We start from the raw sequence: 19,162 nt of genomic DNA, 5'->3' as shown, positions 1-19,162 counted from the left end.
AAACGTGAACTAATAGTTAAAAATAAGGAGGGGGGGGGGGGTATGAAAGTAAGGAATAATCACTTGTAAATAGTTTCTATTTTTGGGGTACAAGTATTTTTTCCCCCCAAAAAAATAGGTTTTTCTTTTTTAAATAGAGGGAGTAATAATTTAACTTTTAAACTTCTCATAGTACTTTATAGAATAACAAATATCTCTTTAATTTTATTTTAGAAATTTTTTTAAAAGTTTTGGCTTCATATTCTTGTACCATTTTCTTTTACTTAGATACATAACATTTTTTTGTGGGCCATATATTTAGAAGTTAGCCAGTTTTTTAAAAATTTAATCAGTGATCAAGATAATTTGTTTAGATACAATTTGCTTTCAGTTTCTAAGTTGACTAAAGAATTACAATGTTACTTATTTTTTCCTGACTTTTGTGCTTTTCATGATCTCTTTATTGGTATTCAGTGACAGAGTCAGAAATTTGACAAAAGGTTTACAAATTTTCTTCTCAATTGCATTAAGCCTGTGCAAAATTAAGTATACACTCATTACAACTAATATTTAACCTCTACACACCACATAATTTTTCGATGAAGGGCGTGCACCAGACCACCCTTCGTGTAAGGTGGCTCCACCCATCTAATACATGTTTATTTACAAGAAATCAGCACACTACAGAGAGTTTTGAGCATCTATTTTTTACTTTTAGCAACAGAACCTTGTTTCGAAAATAACTTCCGGAGTAAGCCTGGAGCCTTTGAACTGGATTTTCGCTGAGTATAGACGACGGTAGAGACTTTAGAAATGTCAACATCTGCAACTGAAGATTCTCCATTATTATTAAACAGGTTCAGTAACTTCAAAGCCATTGCCTTCCCATTGCTACTTCCGTTGGCATATATATTGGCGAGATCAGAAAAGACTCGTTCATCCGTGTGGATGACAAGCTTACAGTACTGAACGCATTGAGAGCACAAAGAGAGAAGGAGAGACACTGCATGCTCCTGATCCTCGAGACTATCACTGTCGAGTAGCTTCACAACTGAAGGAATGCATCCATCGGTCTCAGCTACGGAAGCTGTAGCAACTTCAGTGATACACAGGTTTTTCAAAATAATAAGAGAGTCTCTTGCTAGAGCTGTATCTTCTAGAAAAGGGATCAACTTGGGAATGACATCTGAAAGTGTGATGAAGGAAACAATTCTGCTGTTTCCGGACAAGTTACATAATATTTTGATGGCTGGTTCGTGCAATTCCCTGTTCTGCAGGTCATCAAGCATCTTTAGAATGGGCGTCAGAGCACCCGAAGCCACAATTTTTTGTTGACAATATTGGTGGCAGGACGACACCTTCAATACAGAAAGGGCTTCTTTGGAAACCTCCGTTCCAAGAAATGATACCAGAAGTGCAAAAGTGTCGTCATTCAAATATGCCAAACTGCTCCTGATATGAAAGAACCCGTGTAGGATTAGTATGAGGAAACAAACACAACACTAAAAGAGCAAGAGAACCCAAAAACCAAACGAAACAGCAGACAAGTTGAGCTTGCATCATTAAACATTAAGCATGACTTTTTTCTTTGGGAGACGTTATGCTGGACTACTACTTAACATTCTAGTATCATATTCAAATTCTGAACCAGAATGCTTCTGAAAGGCCTTAACCAACTGGAACAAATTCATTTCACACTCTAGTAAGCTTTACCTTAAAAAGCGTAGAACCAATTTCACAAAAATTATAATACAAAGGGGGCGGGGTAAAGGTTTACCTGCATTTCTGCAGAACTGTTGATAATGATAGACATCCCAGTATTTGGGAATTTAGATCATTTAAATCATGTGCATCTTTCAGAAATCTAATCATAGCTGGAACAAAATCCTCGAATGACATCCAATTGCAAGCTTGATCATTATATTTGAAAATGTTACTAATTTTTCCGACCAAGATGCATTGTGACCCCCAAGAAAGTGAACTGAGCCTGGTTAAAGGATTCAGGTCCATATCTTGAAATTGAACTCTGTGAATACTGTCATTGCTTTCCTCTGAGATCGCATCGAAGTTGCTTAGTGTCTTAGCATAGGACACTCGACCAGCATCTGAAGATTCATGAGATAAATTGCTGAAGCTGGGAAGCAGTAGATTATTCATTGAGCTGCTCAAGCTAGCAATCGAATTAGAACGAGATTCCAACAAGTGAGCCCCTGAAGCCTCCATGCTGGGGTCGGGAACGCTAACTCCATGTGTTGCACTCCACCTTGATATTAGGTCCTTCATTGTGTGATTCGGGATCAAAGATAAGTTAGCCAATTTCCTTCTAGTTGTTGGACATGTATCATTACCTTCAGCAAACCATTTCAGAATCCGAAATCTTTCATATGTTCGGCCAGATGCAATTACAACAGGCTCATACATCAATCTCAAAGACAAAGGACATTTAAACTCATCCGGTGGTAGAGAGCTCCTCAGAATGTCCACTTCAGCATCATCAAGTTGACATCCCAAACGAGAGTTCGCTTCACATTGGTAAGAGTCTTCCTGCTGAAGAGAGCCATTCTCTGTTTGCTCTGTCACTATTGATTTTCCATGCTTATTAAGGAGCCTCAGAAATATTGATAAGATCCTCCTTTTTGATGTCTCACCCTCACCAACTCTATCCAGCAGTTTTTTTATGGATCCTTTCTCAATTGAAAGAGCTTTTAGAGATGTGATATGAAGCTTCCACATTGCAACTTGAATTGCCTCGAAGGCATGCTCTTCAGCTGAATCTGTTGTATTAACATATCGGCGAAGTAATTCCTTTAGAACCTTCCCTGCCTCCTCTTCAGATGGGTCCAAGCTGAATACCACACCCCTCAGTTTAGCGATCAGTTGTGAAATCTGCAGCCAGTTTTTTTCATTAAAGTGGATTGCCACAGGCCACCAAGAAAATGTAGTAGAAAAAAGAAAGGAAAAAAACACGGAAAAGACGATGAAACCTCATGGAGAAAAGAAAGCAAGAACATAGAGAAACAACATACATGGAAAAAAAAATACACTATGGATATGGAGAAATTAAATTCCATATAACATAATGCACAGCCAAATGAGCATTACGAACTTTGTCATTTAGTTGAAAAATCTACCAACTAGCATGCGACACAGGCATGTATATACACTTATATAACTGAAACACATCAAGAATTATGCAATCAAGACCACAGGAATAGAAAATATGCATAGATGAACCTCTCAAGGGAATATTTTCTGACTGACCTCTGCAGCCAGCGATACTGGAACCTGATTTTGCACCTGGCTTAAGCTTTGCTTAAACAAGTTTCTTGATTTCTCACATCTTGAAAGTATAGAATCTCCTGTTAGCGCCTGAAAACACAATACAGATTGTTGTTCAGTGAATGAAGATAATAGACATAGAGTATCATCATAGTGCATTCATAATGTTTAGATGTACTATATTGGTATCATACATACACATAATTGCATAAACCGAAGAACTGTGTTAGAAGCAGGAATGACAATACTTTGAATGTGCCTCTAACATCCCACCCATCCCATATGGTTGTACACTCTTCCTTGGACTAGCCTAAGCTACTGGCCTCCAAGGAAACATAAACAAGATGACATCAAGAAAAAACCCGTGTATATTGATCTAGAATGGAAATTCCACCAGAATGTTAAGTTTTGTACCAGTTTACCTAACTAAATTTCTAAGAAATAGGGTCAATCTACCAATACCTGGGAGATATACTTTACAAAAACAGCCAAGATGAAATTAGTCGGCTGCACACAAAGTATAGCTTAGCTGGTAGATCTCCCATTATATTTGAGATATATTTAACAAAAACAGTTTAGTTAAATATTTGGAAGATAAATTTAACACAAACACTCAAACAAAACTGGTTGGCTTAGCTTGTTCCAGAATGCATACCAAGTATAGCTTACTAGATTCAGTGCAATGCTGACGCAGTGTCGTGGCTTTGTCAATTTCAATGTTCAAGCGGCAAAGTGCCTCTCTGCCGGAAGAGCATCCAGGACGGGCTGCTTCAATTGCAGGAAGTAATACTGAAACTCTAGTTATAAACTGAAATAGCTCCATGCACATTAGATGATGCACCTGTCGTCATCATAACCAACAGAGATATTGACTTAATTTAGAAAAGGGAAATATAAGTTTAAGACTTACAGAAAACGGCACCGTGGTATGGGAGAAATGACAAGGAAATATCCATGAATTGGTCATTTGCATTTAGAAAACTAACAATATTTCAACGACAAAAACCCCTGCCAGCAGAATTTTCCAAAGAGGAAAGAATCTTTTGTTATAAATAATTTTTCAGTTCCCTTTATGGAATTCTAACTAGGACCATTTTTTTTTTACACTGTGGTGTCAGGGGACCTCCGATTCCTACCAGCACAGGTACTATGTAACTCTGTACACCAAGGTTTGGACAAATAGAGTAGTATTTTGCTGCCGGAAACTGAACCAGAGACCTTATGGTTCTCAACCCACTTCATTGACTCCTCGGCCACACCCTCGGGTGCCATTCTAACTAGGACTATTGAAATCTCCTAATACTGGGAAAAGCCTCTACCTTTAACTATGTAATTAACCAAGAACAGGGATTAATAACTACTTGTGCTAAGAAAAAGCCTGCTTTTAGAGTAAGCTCTCTCATTCCACTAACAGTATAGGAGCAAAATTTAACCAATTTCTCACCCGTGGGGATGCAAAAATGGAACTAAAGCACAGAAAAAAAGAGAAGAGCTTAGCATCATATACCTTAATAGCACGATAAGACGATGGTGTCTCACTTACTTCAGCAGAATCACTCCACATGATAATTTCTGGTAAAATTGAGCAGAAAACTAAGTGTCAAATTTAACATAATACTATTTTTTTTATGATCAGTTAACATAGTAGTAATAAATACTATCAACAGCAAATGAATACAAAGTGAAAAAAGAGAAGTGATTGTCAGCTACAAATCAAAAACAGAAGCCTTGAAATTACAATGATAGACAATTTTTTGGTAATAACAAAATCCTTCAACTGAATTTTTTTCTTTTTCCAATACTCTTCAAAGACAATCAGAACTGTTCATTTGTAAGAAATATAACCAAATCTTTATCCAATTACAAAGCTTTCCAGAGGTAGCAATTCCAAATATTGAAAACAATGAATATAACAAAATGACCATCAAATTCAGAATTTTAAAAAAGTGAATATTTTCCATAGTTACCAAGAACTAAGCTGACAAAAATTTCAAGAATTATCACCCCAGAGGAGAAAAATAAAGTACCCCTTCTCTGCTTAAGATGAAAAACAAACTTCAACACAGTTTATTCAACTCTTCAAAACTGAGCCAAACTCCACATTTGAGAACATGGGGTTAAAAGAGAGATTTCTCTACTTAAAAAGATTCAATTTTTTTGCTCACAGTTCAAATTTTATATAAGTCATTTCATCATTCACTTGGTGGGCATGAACAGAAACCCCAGAATCAAGAAACACATGGGCAAGAACAGAAACCCCACAAACAAGAAACACACTTATTTGCATTTTGCTATATAACACATTCAGCTCAGCCTTTAATAAGCCTTCAAAGTACAAACCCAATTAAAAAAGACCAACACAAAATGCCAAAACTACACATATAACGACCTGTTCTGACATTGGTCCGTCAATGTGGTAAAGGCGGTAACTTTATGGTCGTCGAAGACTTGAGACAAGAATATATAAGAAAAAAAAATCTCACAATTATTTTAAAAAAAGTTTCATATCTAAATTAATACGTCTCGCCTTTGAATTTTCATTTATGTGACTCTTTTTTTTTGCTTGACATGTTTTTTATATATGGTTTCAATTTATATTTTCAGTTGGACTTGTTACATGTGTTAGTTATGTATTGCTATTTTTATCACAGTGAAATTATTTTCCGTGTGGTAATTCATGTGGCACTTCAAAAATAAAAGGAAAGAAAGAAAGAGGTGTAATACACACACCAACAAATATTATTTGAGGCGCGTTTTTCAAATTTATTAGCGATAATTTAAGAGTGTTTCTCATATTTTGAATAGCTTAGATATGAAACTTTTTTAAAAAATGATTTAGGTGTGTTTTTTACACTTCACTCTTATTTTTCTTTGAGCAAATGTATTGGAAAGAATATCTTCATCTATGACCATATAAAGGTAGGATACGCATACACTCTACTCTTTTTAGACTTCAATATTATATGGGCTTATTATCATTATTATTCTAATAAGGGAAAACTATGCGTATAAGCAAATATATACTAGTTAATTACTTAACATAGTTATAGTTTTTCTTAATTACAATTCATGACCTACTTTTAGCTATAATTACGCGGCTCAATTTTTTAGTTATGTATAATTCACACATTTGTATAATTCCGAATTGTATAATATAATTTGTATAACTTTTGTATAATTCGAGATTTGTATAATATAATTTGTATAACTATTTACACTTTTGATGGTTGTAATTGTATAAAATCATTATTTCGAGTTTATACTAAAATAACTGAATTATATAAATGTACCCACGAATTATGCAAACGAGACAGCTTAAACTGTAGCTACAGCCCGTAAATATGCAAACTATAGCTATGAGCATAATTAAGTTTATTATAGTGGCTATTTGCGAAAGTTCCTCTAATAATAATTCGAATTTCGAGAGTCAAATAATAAAAATTAATTATAATTTATTCATATGTCTTTTAAATATTTTAAATTTTGTTAAACTTTATAACTTATAATACCTTTCATGTATAAATTTTTAAAATTATATTAATTATTTTCAAAGTCTTAAAGACAAATACAATATTCAAATACTCCCTCCCTTCATTTTACTTTTCATTGTTTGACTTTACAAACTCATTAAAAAATTTTATTATCATACTATGCCTATTAATTGATGTTTTATTAGGTTTTCAAGAATGGTTTGGAGAATACGAGTAGTATTTAATGCTAAAGGTAAAATATGAGAAGAATAATTGTCTTCTCTTAATATGTCAAAAATAACAAATAAAAATGAAAATTCATTTTAAAAATAAATAACAAGTAAAAAAAATGGAAAATAAGTGATTAAAATTTTAAACAAATTAATTTTTAAAATTCAAACTACGTAATGAATATGACAGGAACAAAAGTAGCAGATTCTCTTGAATGTTTGGTCAACAACACTGTTGCTAGTGATTATATTTCCTTTTTGCATGGTTTAATATATTCGCATAAGAGGTGATTAAATTTAAATTTGCATGATGTTTTTTTTTTATAAAGATAATTTTATATCCAAAATGTTCAAATAAACAATACTTATCATTTCAATATAATATTTATTCGTTAATTTGTATAGTTGATATTTTTTACTTTTTTTACTTTATTATTTATTGTTATATAATTGACTAAAAAGAGAGCGCTATAAATTTTAAAGAACCTTATGCTATAACAAATTAACAAGTACCAATAAAAAAAATTGACTAATCAGTATCTCTTTTTTAAAATGTGCTCCAAAACTCCACCAAATTTGAACTTGTGTCTCATGAATCTCGTAGACTCATTTATTAGGAAAGCACGCAGTTTCTAACAATTTTTATTTTTTATACTTAAGCTTCAAACTCAAATTTTTTAATTAAAAATAAAAAGATCATATTGACTGAATTACGACTTATATTAGTAGTATATATATATTGATGTGATGTGCTTTTTTTTTGGGTTCAAAGATAGTGCTGTTGATAAACACAATGAGACTAATTGTGAGGGCCAAAAATAACAAACCCTTTTTTTGTGGAAAAGTTTTTACAAGTATATTTCATCGATCCTTCTTTTATACTAGATATAGGATCCGTGCCAGCACGGGGCCCAATATATATTATTTTTTTATTTTAATTTATGTCATATTATGGAATTTGAGAAGTTATTGAAATTTTTATATGATTTTAAAAATATTTTAAATTTTTAGCTATTGTGATTTGTAGTACTTTTTTTTTAACATAATTTTGAAAATAATATTTATTACTCTGTTTGTTCTAATTTATGTGGCACACGCAGAATATCAAATATTAACCATTTTTTATATGTCTCTTTAATATATTAAGTTGTTAATTATTGTATTTTATAGTACATTTTGAACCTAATTTTTTAATAATATATGTTATTTGCCATGTCCCAATTTATGTGGCATTAATTGATAGATTTGTTGGAGTCGAGAGATTTATTTTGTTAATTATTGTAATTTATAGTTTTTTTCCGTCAATTTCAAACAATATATGTTGTTAATTGATAGAATACTTTTAATGTAATTTTTTTAAAAAAATATGTGTGACTCTCCATGTCCCAATTTATGCGGCACATGTAAAGTTTTGACAATTAACCAAAAATTTAATACATTTAAAAAAATATTTTTAAGTCGTTAAATTTTAAGTAATTTAAATTGTTGTATTATTTATTACAATTTATAATACTTTTAAAGTAGTTGAAATATTGTACTATTTATTATGATTTATAACACTTTTTTATTAATTTATGTCATATTATGGAATTTGAGAAGTTATTGAAATTTTTATATGCTTTTAAAAATATTTTAAACTGTTAGCTATTGTGATTTGTAGTACTTTTTTTTAAACATAATTTAGAAAATAATATTTATTACTCTATTTGTTCTAATTTATGTGGCAGATGCAGATTTTCAAATATTAACCCTTTTTTATATGTCTCTTTAATATATTAAGTTGTTAATTATTGTATTTTATAGTACATTTTGAACCTAATTTTTTAATAATATATGTTATTTGCCATGTCCCAATTTATGTAGCATTAATTGATAGATTTGTTGGAGTCGAGAGATTTATTTTGTTAATTATTGTAATTTATAATTTGTTTTTCGTCAATTTCGTCGACTATTTTTTTTATTAATTATTGTAATTTATTGTTTCTTTTTCTTCAATTTCAAACAATATATGGTTATCATATAATCCATTTTATGTGGTACCAATAGAATTTAGAGAGTCAATTAAATTTTTTATATAAGTTTTAAATAATTAAGTTGTTAATTATTGTAATGTATAGTATTACTTATATTATTTTTAAATACATTTAAATATTATATGTTAGGTTTTTTATCCTAATTTATATGGCATTGATAGAATTTAAAGTGTCAAATAATTGTTAATTATTGTAATAGATAATATGGAGTATTTAAGTCATTTATAGTATAGTAATTAATATATAATATGTAGTATTTAAGTGTTATATTATGGAATTTGACAAGTTATTGAAATTTTTATATGCTTTTAAATTAAATTGTTAGCTATTGTGATTTGTAGTACTTTTTTTTTTACATAATTTTGAAAATAATATTTATTACTCTGTTTGTTCTAATTTATGTGGCACAAGCAGAATTTCAAATATTAACCATTTTTTATATGTCTCTTTAATATATTAAGTTGTTAATTATTGTATTTTATAGTACATTTTGAACCTAAATTTTAAATAATATATATATGTTATTTGCCATGTCCCAATTTATGTGGCATTAATTGATAGATTTATTGGAGTCGAGAGATTTATTTTGTTAATTATTGTAATTTATAGTTTCTTTTTCGTCAATTTCAAACAATATATATTGTTAATTGATAGAATACTTTTAATGTAATTTTTTTAAAAAATATGTGTGACTGTCCATGTCCCAATTTATGTGGCACATGTAAAGTTTTGACAATTAACCAAAATTTTAATACATTTTTTTTAAAAAATTAAGCCGTTAAATTTTAAGTAATTTAAATTGTTGTATTATTTATTACAATTTATAATGCTTTTAAAGTAGTTTAAATATTGTACTATTTATTATGATTTATAACACTTTTTTTAAAATTTATGTCATATTATGGAATTTCAGAAGTTATTGAAATTTTTATATGATTTTAAAAATATTTTAAATTATTAGCTATTGTGATTTGTAGTACGTTTTTTTAACATAATTTTGAAAATAATATTTATTACTCTCTTTGTTCTAATTTATGTGGCAGATGCAGAATTTCAAATATTAACCCTTTTTTATATGTCTCTTTAATATATTAAGTTGTTAATTATTGTATTTTTTAGTACATTTTGAACCTAATTTTTTAATAATATATGTTATTTGCCATGTCCCAATTTATGTAGCATTAATTGATAGATTTGTTGGAGTCGAGAGATTTATTTTGTTAATTATTGTAATTTATAGTTTCTTTTTTGTCAATTTCAAACAATATATATTGTTAATTGATAGATTTTTTGGAGTGTACTATTTTTTTTTATTAATTATTGTAATTTATTGTTTCTTTTTCGTCAATTTCAAACAATATATGTTTATTATATAATCCATTTTATGTGGTACCAATAGAATTTAGAGAGTCAATTAAATTTTTTATATAAGTTTTAAATAATTAAGTTGTTAATTATTGTAATGTATAGTATTACTTATATTATCTTTAAATATATTTAAATATTATATGTTAGGTTTTTTATCCTAATTTATATGGCATTGATAGAATTTAAAGTGTCAAATAATTGTTAATTATTGTTATAGATAATATGGAGTATTTAAGTCATTTATAGTATAGTAATTAATATATAATATGTAGTATTTAAGTGGAAGGTAGTGGGGCCCACTTATATAGTTTGATAAATATATTGGATATTAGTAGTGATTTATAGTATAGTAATTAATAATATATAATATGTAGTATTTAAGTGGAAGGTAGTGAGGCCCACTTATATATTTTATAAATATATTGGACATTAGTAGTGATCTTATTGGAACATTGATAGTCATTCCTAGACTTTTCTATAATAGAGTAATATTTCTATTAGGGAATGTTACTCGTTGGGAAAATAATAGTATACAAGTGGGAAGTATTTAATTAATTGAAAAGACACGCCTTGTAATTTCATCTCTTATTTTCCCTTCTCTTGCTCTCAATTTTTTTTATGAAAAAACACAAAATCGATAAACATGATGCAACTATTAACGATTTAATATTCAAAATTTATTGTTTGTACTTATTTAATTTAGACTTTTTTTAACATTCATAATAGATTTTTTTTAACATATATATATATATTACAGAGTTACGAACCTTTGAAGCAAATAATAAAGTAGCATTAATATTTTACGTTTTATGTGTAATTATGTGTTAATTTAAGTGTTGGTATTCCACCACCAAGACCTATGGACAATATATATTCTATTTGTACTAATTTAAGTGTTGGTATACCACCAAGTCCAAATCACCAGATCACCCTAAAGGATAACAAATATTTTATATTTTAAAGCGTTATTAAAATTCAAAGTTTCCGCGTTAAATAAATCTTATTCTCATGAGGAAGATTTCAAACCTCAAGTATCAACATCTTATATGGTCATTTTCTCTCCTTTTTTGACAAAGAAATAAGTCAATCAAGTAGAGCAAGTATTATATACTTCATTCATTCATTTTAATTTATTCGACATATTTTCATTTGACATAAAAAAAATTTTAAAAATAATAATTATGTGATCGTAAATAAAAGATATGATAAATATACCAAATAACTTTGTGACTTAAATATATCACGTAAAAAACTGAAATGAAAAACTATTTAGATGCAAAAAAATATTTTATTGAAATGGACTAAAAGAAATAGATCAAACAAAAACGAAAAAAGTATAATAAATTGACCAATCTCCTATTTTTCCCCCTTTTTTTCCCTAGGTGAAGAAAAAACGGTCTTTTAATTCTAATATTTGGTCTACTAAAGAATTGGCAAACAAAAGAAAATCTTGGTGGTAACTGCTTATTCCTTTATACATTGTATCATCATAATAGCTTGTGTACCTGTTTAAACTAATTTTTAAAAAGAGTTGGGTAATTTCTTTTTAAATAACTAAGGTTTTAAATCAAGTTAAGGGTTTTTCATTATAATTATAGGGTGTTAGATTATGTTTTGATTATTTTCCGCATGTCTTAATCGGTTTGGGGGTTGAAGGTTCTTCTATCTAGGTGTTTAGAGTAGGTGTCTGCATGGTCCGGTGGGTTGGGTCGTGACATTTTCCTTCTTTTCTTTTAACGGTAATTTTACCATGTAACCAGAGGTGGAGCTAAGATTAGGAGTTTGGGAGTTATAAATTTAGTATTCGAACCTACAACTCTAGCGTGGAAACTATTTCCACTACCCCTTCATTACCACTAAGCTATCAATCAGTATTGTTAAGGGTTCACGAGTTAATATACATATATATTTATTTAATTTTCTAATATAAATACAGAAAATCTATGAAAAGCCACTAAGTTTATCCGAACCCATGAACCCCCAACCTAGCTCCGCGTTTGCATGTAACCTTATTTCTTCATAGTATTATATAAATTTATCCTTTAAATTATCGACATATGATATTATATAACGATGAAAATAATAAAATTTATTAAAATATTATATTTATCAAAGTAATACAAATAATATAATATAATACACTATAAAACTATATATAACAAACAAACAACAGGTGTTTACCTTAACTATTTAGTCATTTTCTTTACTCATAAATTTGGTGGTGTTTAAAATATATCAAGTCAATTCAACTTTGTTCATTGGTTGATTTTGGAATCTCTCAAGGTCAAAGTAATTTGATGTAATATATATATATTATTTATTTTAAAATTTTAATTAACATGAATTTATATCTCATGAGTCGTAGGACTCATTTTCTAGAAAATCACTTTCTAATAATTTTTGCTTTTCATATTCAAACTTCAAACTCTAAACTTTTAATTAAGAATGAAGAAATCATATTCACTCTGTTACGACTCTTATTAATATATTGATGTGATGTGTTTTTAGTCGAAAGATGTTGATATAATTAATGAGATGTTGATGAAGAAGACAATGAGACTAATTATTGTGAGGGCCAAAAATAACAAGACTTTTTTTTTGGAAAAAAATTACAAGTATATTTCATCTATCCTTCTATATAGTATTTATATTTATTTTAGGGGATGTAACTCGTGGGGAAAAGAATAGTACACAAGTGGAAGTATATAACTAATTGAAAAGAATAATCTCACAAAAATTTAGTCACACATTGTAATTCTACCTCTTATTTTGGCTTTTCTGTTTCTCAATTTTTATGGAAAAAAACACAAAAACAATAAAATATAATAATTTTTTTTTGTGAGATTATTCTTTTCTTTTCATCATTCTATGTAACTAATTCTAGGAGAACGTTCAAACTTATTCATATTCTTTTCATCGATAAGAATAGTAAATATATCCAAAATGAGAATTTATAACTTTAAAAATATATTAAATTCAATGCTAAAAACCTAAAAGATTGAAACCATAAAATTTAAATTTGAAATTCGCTTCTACTCAAATTCTAAATGTATATTAAAAATGTCATTTAATGTGTATAAATATTTTTTCCTTAATCTAATAAGCAAACAAAAAAAAAGTTGTGATTCAGAAAACCTAACAACAACGTACAACAAAATACCTAGTATAATTTCACGAGTGTGATTTAAAGAGGACAGTGCATGCGTGGATCTTACCTTCCCACCATCACCACTACCTTAGAAGGCAAATAAGTTGTTTCTAATAGACCTCCGGCTAAAAATAAAATAAAATAATTGAAACGAAAAAATAATGACAAAAAACTAATGGACATGACAAATCATTCTTTCTTAAAAGAAATAATAACTAGAATAAAATAAGACTATAATCCGAGTATAAGAAACAATAAATAATAACAAATGGCAATACATTATAAGAGCAATATTATAACTATCAGTATGAAATAATTATAAGCGAAACAACACTCAACTCCTTACTAAATTTCTACCTTAATTCATACTCTTAATAACTTTCTATTTAAGATCAAAAATCAAAAATTTAATATTCTGAATCCACCTCAACCGTCTTCTTCCCGTCTCAGAGCATCACTTAAAAATAGTGGAATAAAGAAGATAATCATATTATAATTTTCAGAGATCGATTCAATATTTAAACTATATAAATTTATATTTGAGCTTCTAATTTCTATCATAGTTCATTTGATTTATTATATGTACTCAGAATTTATTAATTGTACTTATTTAATTTAAATTTTTTTAAAACATACATACAGATTACAGAGTTACGTACCTTTGAAGCAACTAATAAAGTAGCATTAATATTTTACATTTTATAATTATGTGTTGATTTCACTATTTTGTATTCCACAACCAAGACGTATGTATGGACAATCTATATTCTATTTGTACGAAGACTTCATATTTTGAAATTAAACGGCATTAAAATTTGGTAATTTTAATGTAAATTATGTATATGTTGTTATGAGTTTACTTAATATATAAATAATTTATCAAAAATTAAATTTAAAAAATATCATAAATTCGAATTTTTCGCGTTAAATTGAAGAATTACAGAGTAGAGGATTCAATCAAAGAAGAAGAACTTTTCTCTGTATTGAATGATAATCTGATACAATGCAAATAATGCCTAACACTACTCTATTTATAGTGTATCTTACTACAAGCTAGTTAGTCTAACTTAACTAGAGTTACCTTTAACTAACATTATAACAAACTTTTGTAACTAACATTTTGTAACTAACTTTACTGTTACATTGATCACAATACGTAACTTTTGATTCTCATATTCATAACACCCCTCCTCAAGCTAATGGCTGAAAAATGTCTTTCATGCCCAACTTGGACATAAGATGTAAGTGTGGAGCTTTCCATAAACATTTTGTGAGCAGATCTGCCAACTGATCTATTGTGGATGCAAGATGTCACTACTAAAAAATTGTCAAAATACGACGGCCAAAAGCGACGGACTACGTCGCTTTTTTGGTCAAAAGCGACGCAGTCACCTTTGTCGCTTTTTTGGTCAAAAGCGACGTAGTCACCTTTATCGCTTTTTAGCTCGACGCTTTTCAAAAAGTGACAGACTGCGTCGCTAAAAAGCGACGGACAACGTCGCATTTTTACTATTTTTTTTTTGAATTTTTTTTAAAAAAGCGACGGACTCCGTCGCTTTATTTTAATTTTATTTATTTTTATTTCTAAAAACCGACGCAGTCCGTCGCTTTTCTAGAAATTTTATTTTTGAAAATCTCAAAAAAGCGACGGACAAAAGGACACTGTCCGTCGCTTTTCTGGAAATTTTATTTTTAAAAACCCAGAAAAGCGACGGACAAAACCACGCTGTCCGTCGCTTTTTCTGCAATATTTTTGACAGCAGAAACTGACAGTTTCTGCTGCCCACCTGCAAATGCAATTCAATTCAATTCTACAATATTCAACCCAATCAAACACACACAATTATAAACAATCTAAACAAAACATAAAACAACAAACTTAAAATAACATTCAAAAGTATCTAAATCATAAATTAAAGACTTATAAAGTCTTTTAAAATTCGTTTAAAATTTTCAAAAAGTTCATAAATGTCCAGAGATCTAAACTAGGGAGTGAGATCTACATAATCATCTCGTCGGTGTCATCGGGAGCGGAAGTAGTAGGTCGACGAGCGAGGTTCATCACTTGTTCTTTGATTTGCTAAACGGTCTCACTCATGCTTTCTTGTTCAGCTACTCTTCTCCGCTCCGACTTTGCTAGTGCCGCTGTAAGTTTAGCTATTTGATCCAACATAGCAGCAATCTGAACACCGTCAAGTACCTCGGCTTGACGTGACGATCCAATACCTTCTAAGCCTGACTGGAGTCGTATGTTCAATAAAATTTCTAATACCGTCAATAAACTCAGGTTTCAAACCATCACCAGTTTCATAATGCATATTATACATCCACAAACGATGATCCATCTACAAAAATATAGATATCCAATTATATTATAAATAAAATTTAATAATAATTTTACTAGTAGTAGTCCTAAAACTAGTTTAGTATTGACAAAACCACATTATTTATTTTAACTTATTTAAACAACTCAACAACTTTTTAACTTGAACTAGTTTAGTTTTGACTTAATTCCAACAACTAAATTCATCAACAAAACCACATTATTTATGTTAACTTATTTAAACAACTTTAACTAGTTTAGTTTTGACTTAATACAACAACTAAATCCACCAACTAAACCACATTATTTATTTTAACTTATTTAAACAACTTAACAACTTTTTAACTTTAACTAGTTTAGTTTTGACTTAATTCCAACAACTAAATCCATCAACAAAACCACATTATTTAATTTAACTTATTTAAACAACTTTATAACTTTAACTAGTTTAGTATTGACTTAATTCAAACTACTAAATCCACCAATTAACTAAATCACATTATTTATTTTAACTTATTTAAACAACATAAGAACTTTAACTAAATCCACCAATTTTGTCATCAATTGGATCAACTAGTGTTGGTACTTATGCTTAACAAATATATTATTTCTAAATTTAAAGCTAAGTGTCAACACTAAATGGACACAAATCGATCTTGCAATCCACCAATTTTGTCATCAATAAATCAACTAGTGTTGGTACTTATGCTTAACAAATATATTATTTCTAACTTTAAAGCTAAGTGTCAACACTAGATAGACTCAAATCGATCTTGCAAGAAAATCAATTTTGTCATCAATAGGATCAACTAGTGTTGGTACTTATGCTTAACAAATATATTATTTCTAAATTTAAAGCTAAGTGTCAACACTAGATGGACATAAATCGATCTTGCAAGAAAATCAATTTTGTCATCAATAGGATCAACTAGTGTTGGTACTTATGCTTAACAAATATATTATTTCTAAATTTAAAGCCAAGGGTCAACACTAGATGGACACAAATCGATCTTGCAAGAAAATCAATTTTGTCATCAATAGGATCAACTAGTGTTGGTACTTATTCTTAACAAATATATTATTTCTAAATTTAAAGCTAAGTGTCAACACTAGATGGACACAAATCGATCTTGCAATCCACCAATTTTGTCATCAATAGGATCAACTAGTGTTGATACTTATGCTTAACAAATATATTATTTCTAAATTTAAAGCTAAGTGTCAACACTAGATGGACACAAATCGATCTTGCAAGAAAATCAATTTTGTCATCAATAGGATCAACTAGTGTTGGTACTTATGCTTAACAAATATATTATTTCTAAATTTAAAGCCAAGGGTCAACACTAGATGGACACAAATCGATCTTGCAAGAAAATCAATTTTGTCATCAATAGGATCAACTAGTGTTGGTACTTATTCTTAACAAATATATTATTTCTAAATTTAAAGCTAAGTGTCAACACTAAATGGACACAAATCGATCTTGCAATCCACCAATTTTGTCATCAATAAGATCAACTAGTGTTGGTACTTATGCTTAACAAATATATTATTTCTAAATTTAAAGCTAAGTGTCAACACTAAATGGACACAAATCGATCTTGCAATCCACCAATTTTGTCATCAATAAATCAACTAGTGTTGGTACTTATGCTTAACAAATATATTATTTCTAACTTTAAAGCTAAGTGTCAACACTAGATAGACTCAAATCGATCTTGCAAGAAAATCAATTTTGTCATCAATAGGATCAACTAGTGTTGGTACTTATGCTTAACAAATATATTATTTCTAAATTTAAAGCTAAGTGTCAACACTAGATGGACACAAATCGATCTTGCAAGAAAATCAATTTTGTCATCAATAGGATCAACTAGTGTTGGTACTTGTGCTTAACAAACAATCGATGAACACAAAAAAATTATCACAAAATTAAAGCCAGAATACTAGATGGACACAAACACATTATTGAAAACAATTGTACTTGAACTTTAGAAATTTAGAAGCACCAACCTTATCTCCTACTTTGATGAAAGAAGCAATATAGTCTTGTATCAACTTTTTTAAATGTTGAGCTTCCTCAGTTGCCTAGCACGAAAAGTTCTAAAATTAGTTAAATATAAACTTCAAATCCAAGAATATTAGTTATATATATATATATTCAAGTTTTAATAAGTTCAAGTTTTCAATTTAAGTTCATATCTATTTCTAAACTTAATTAGTTATATATTCAAGCTAATTAGTTCCAAGTTCAAGTTCTAATTTCAAGTTCAAGTTCTAAGTTCAAGTTCTAATTCTAATTTCAAGTTCAAGTTCTTAGTTCAAGTTCAAATTCTAATTTCAAGTTCAAGTTCTAAGTTCAAGTTCAAGTTCTAATTTCAAGTTCAAGTTCTAAGTTCAAGTTCAAATTCTAAGTTCAAGTTCAAGTTCTAAATTCAAGTTCAAGTTCTAATTTCAAGTTCAAGTTCAAGTTCTAAGTTCAAGTTCAAGTTCTAAGTTCAAGTTCAAGTTCTAATTTTAAGTTCAAGTTCAAATTCTAAGTTCAAGTTCAAGTTCAAGTTCAAGTTCTAAGTTCAAGTTCTAAGTTCAAGTTCTAATTTCAAGTTCAAGTTCTAAGTTTAACTTCAAATTCTAAGTTCAAGTTCAAGTTCTAAGTTTAACTTCAAATTCTAAGTTCAAGTTCAAGTTCAAGTTCTAATTTCAAGTTCAAGTTCTAAGTTTAACTTCAAATTCTAAGTTCAAGTTCTAATTTCAAGTTCAAGTTCTAAGTTCACGTTCAAATTCAAAGTTCAACTTCAAAGTTCAACTTCAAGTTCTAAATTCAAGTTCAAGTTCTAATTTCAAGTTCAAGTTCTAAGTTCAAGTTCAAGTTCAAGTTCAAGTTCAAATTCTAAATTCTAAGTTCTAAGTTCAAGTTCAAGTTCTAAGTTCTAAGTTCAAGTTCAAGTTCAAGTTCTAATTTCAAGTTCAAGTTCTAAGTTCAAGTTCAAATTCTAAGTTCAAGTTCAAGTTCTAAGTTCAAGTTCAAGTTCTAAGTTCAAGTTCTAAGTTTAACTTCAAATTCTAAGTTCAAGTTCAAGTTTAAGTTCTAATTTCAAGTTCACGTTCAAGTTCTAAGTTCACGTTCAAATTCTAAGTTCAACTTCAAATTCTAAGTTCAAGTTCAAGTTCTAAATTCAAGTTCAAGTTCTAATTTCAAGTTCAAGTTCAAATTCTAAGTTCAAGTTCAAGTTCAAGTTCTAAGTTCAAGTTCAAGTTCAAGTTCTAAGTTCAAGTTCAAGTTCAAGTTCTAACTTCAAGTTCAAGTTCTAATTTCAAGTTCAAGTTCT

The 19,162-nt window shown here is 29.0% G+C and overlaps 1 protein-coding gene across 2 annotated transcripts; it reads right to left on the bottom strand.

The window, feature by feature from the left end:
- Window positions 1–631: 631 nt before the first annotated feature.
- On the bottom strand, window positions 632–5,243 carry LOC125810256 (U-box domain-containing protein 5-like). Of its 2 annotated transcripts, none has more exons than XM_049489768.1 (6): window positions 5,226–5,243; window positions 4,766–4,830; window positions 3,914–4,099; window positions 3,241–3,348; window positions 1,757–2,865; window positions 632–1,431 (listed from the first exon to the last, which is right to left on the bottom strand). In XM_049489768.1, exons 2-6 carry the CDS (start codon window positions 4,820–4,822, stop codon window positions 681–683), a joined length of 2,211 nt encoding a protein of 736 aa, XP_049345725.1. In that variant the 5' UTR covers window positions 4,823–4,830; window positions 5,226–5,243; the 3' UTR covers window positions 632–680. The 2 variants fall into 2 exon arrangements, with proteins under 2 accessions (XP_049345725.1, XP_049345724.1); XM_049489767.1 differs by lacking the exon at window positions 5,226–5,243 and adding an exon at window positions 4,969–4,986.
- Between the last annotated feature and the right edge of the window lie 13,919 nt (window positions 5,244–19,162).

This window comes from Solanum verrucosum, unplaced genomic scaffold, assembly GCF_900185275.1.
Source record: "Solanum verrucosum unplaced genomic scaffold, falcon-dt-bn FXZP01000038.1, whole genome shotgun sequence".
NCBI classification, from domain to species: Eukaryota; Viridiplantae; Streptophyta; class Magnoliopsida; order Solanales; family Solanaceae; genus Solanum; species Solanum verrucosum.
Note: the sequence above shows the minus strand (reverse complement) of the source record. Positions and strands in the feature narration are given on the sequence as shown.

What these genes read in the sequence shown, in the direction of transcription:
- LOC125810256 (XM_049489768.1), bottom strand. Translation starts at nt 4,822, where the DNA reads ATGTGGAGTGATTCTGCTGAAGTAAGTGAGACACCATCGTCTTATCGT. An exon ending in CGTCTTATCGTGCTATTAAG is followed by an intron (nt 4,100 to 4,765) that starts GTATATGATGCT and finishes TGATGACGACAG; the next exon opens with GTGCATCATCTAATGTGCAT. An exon ending in CAGTATCGCTGGCTGCAGAG is followed by an intron (nt 2,866 to 3,240) that starts GTCAGTCAGAAA and finishes AACTGGCTGCAG; the next exon opens with ATTTCACAACTGATCGCTAA.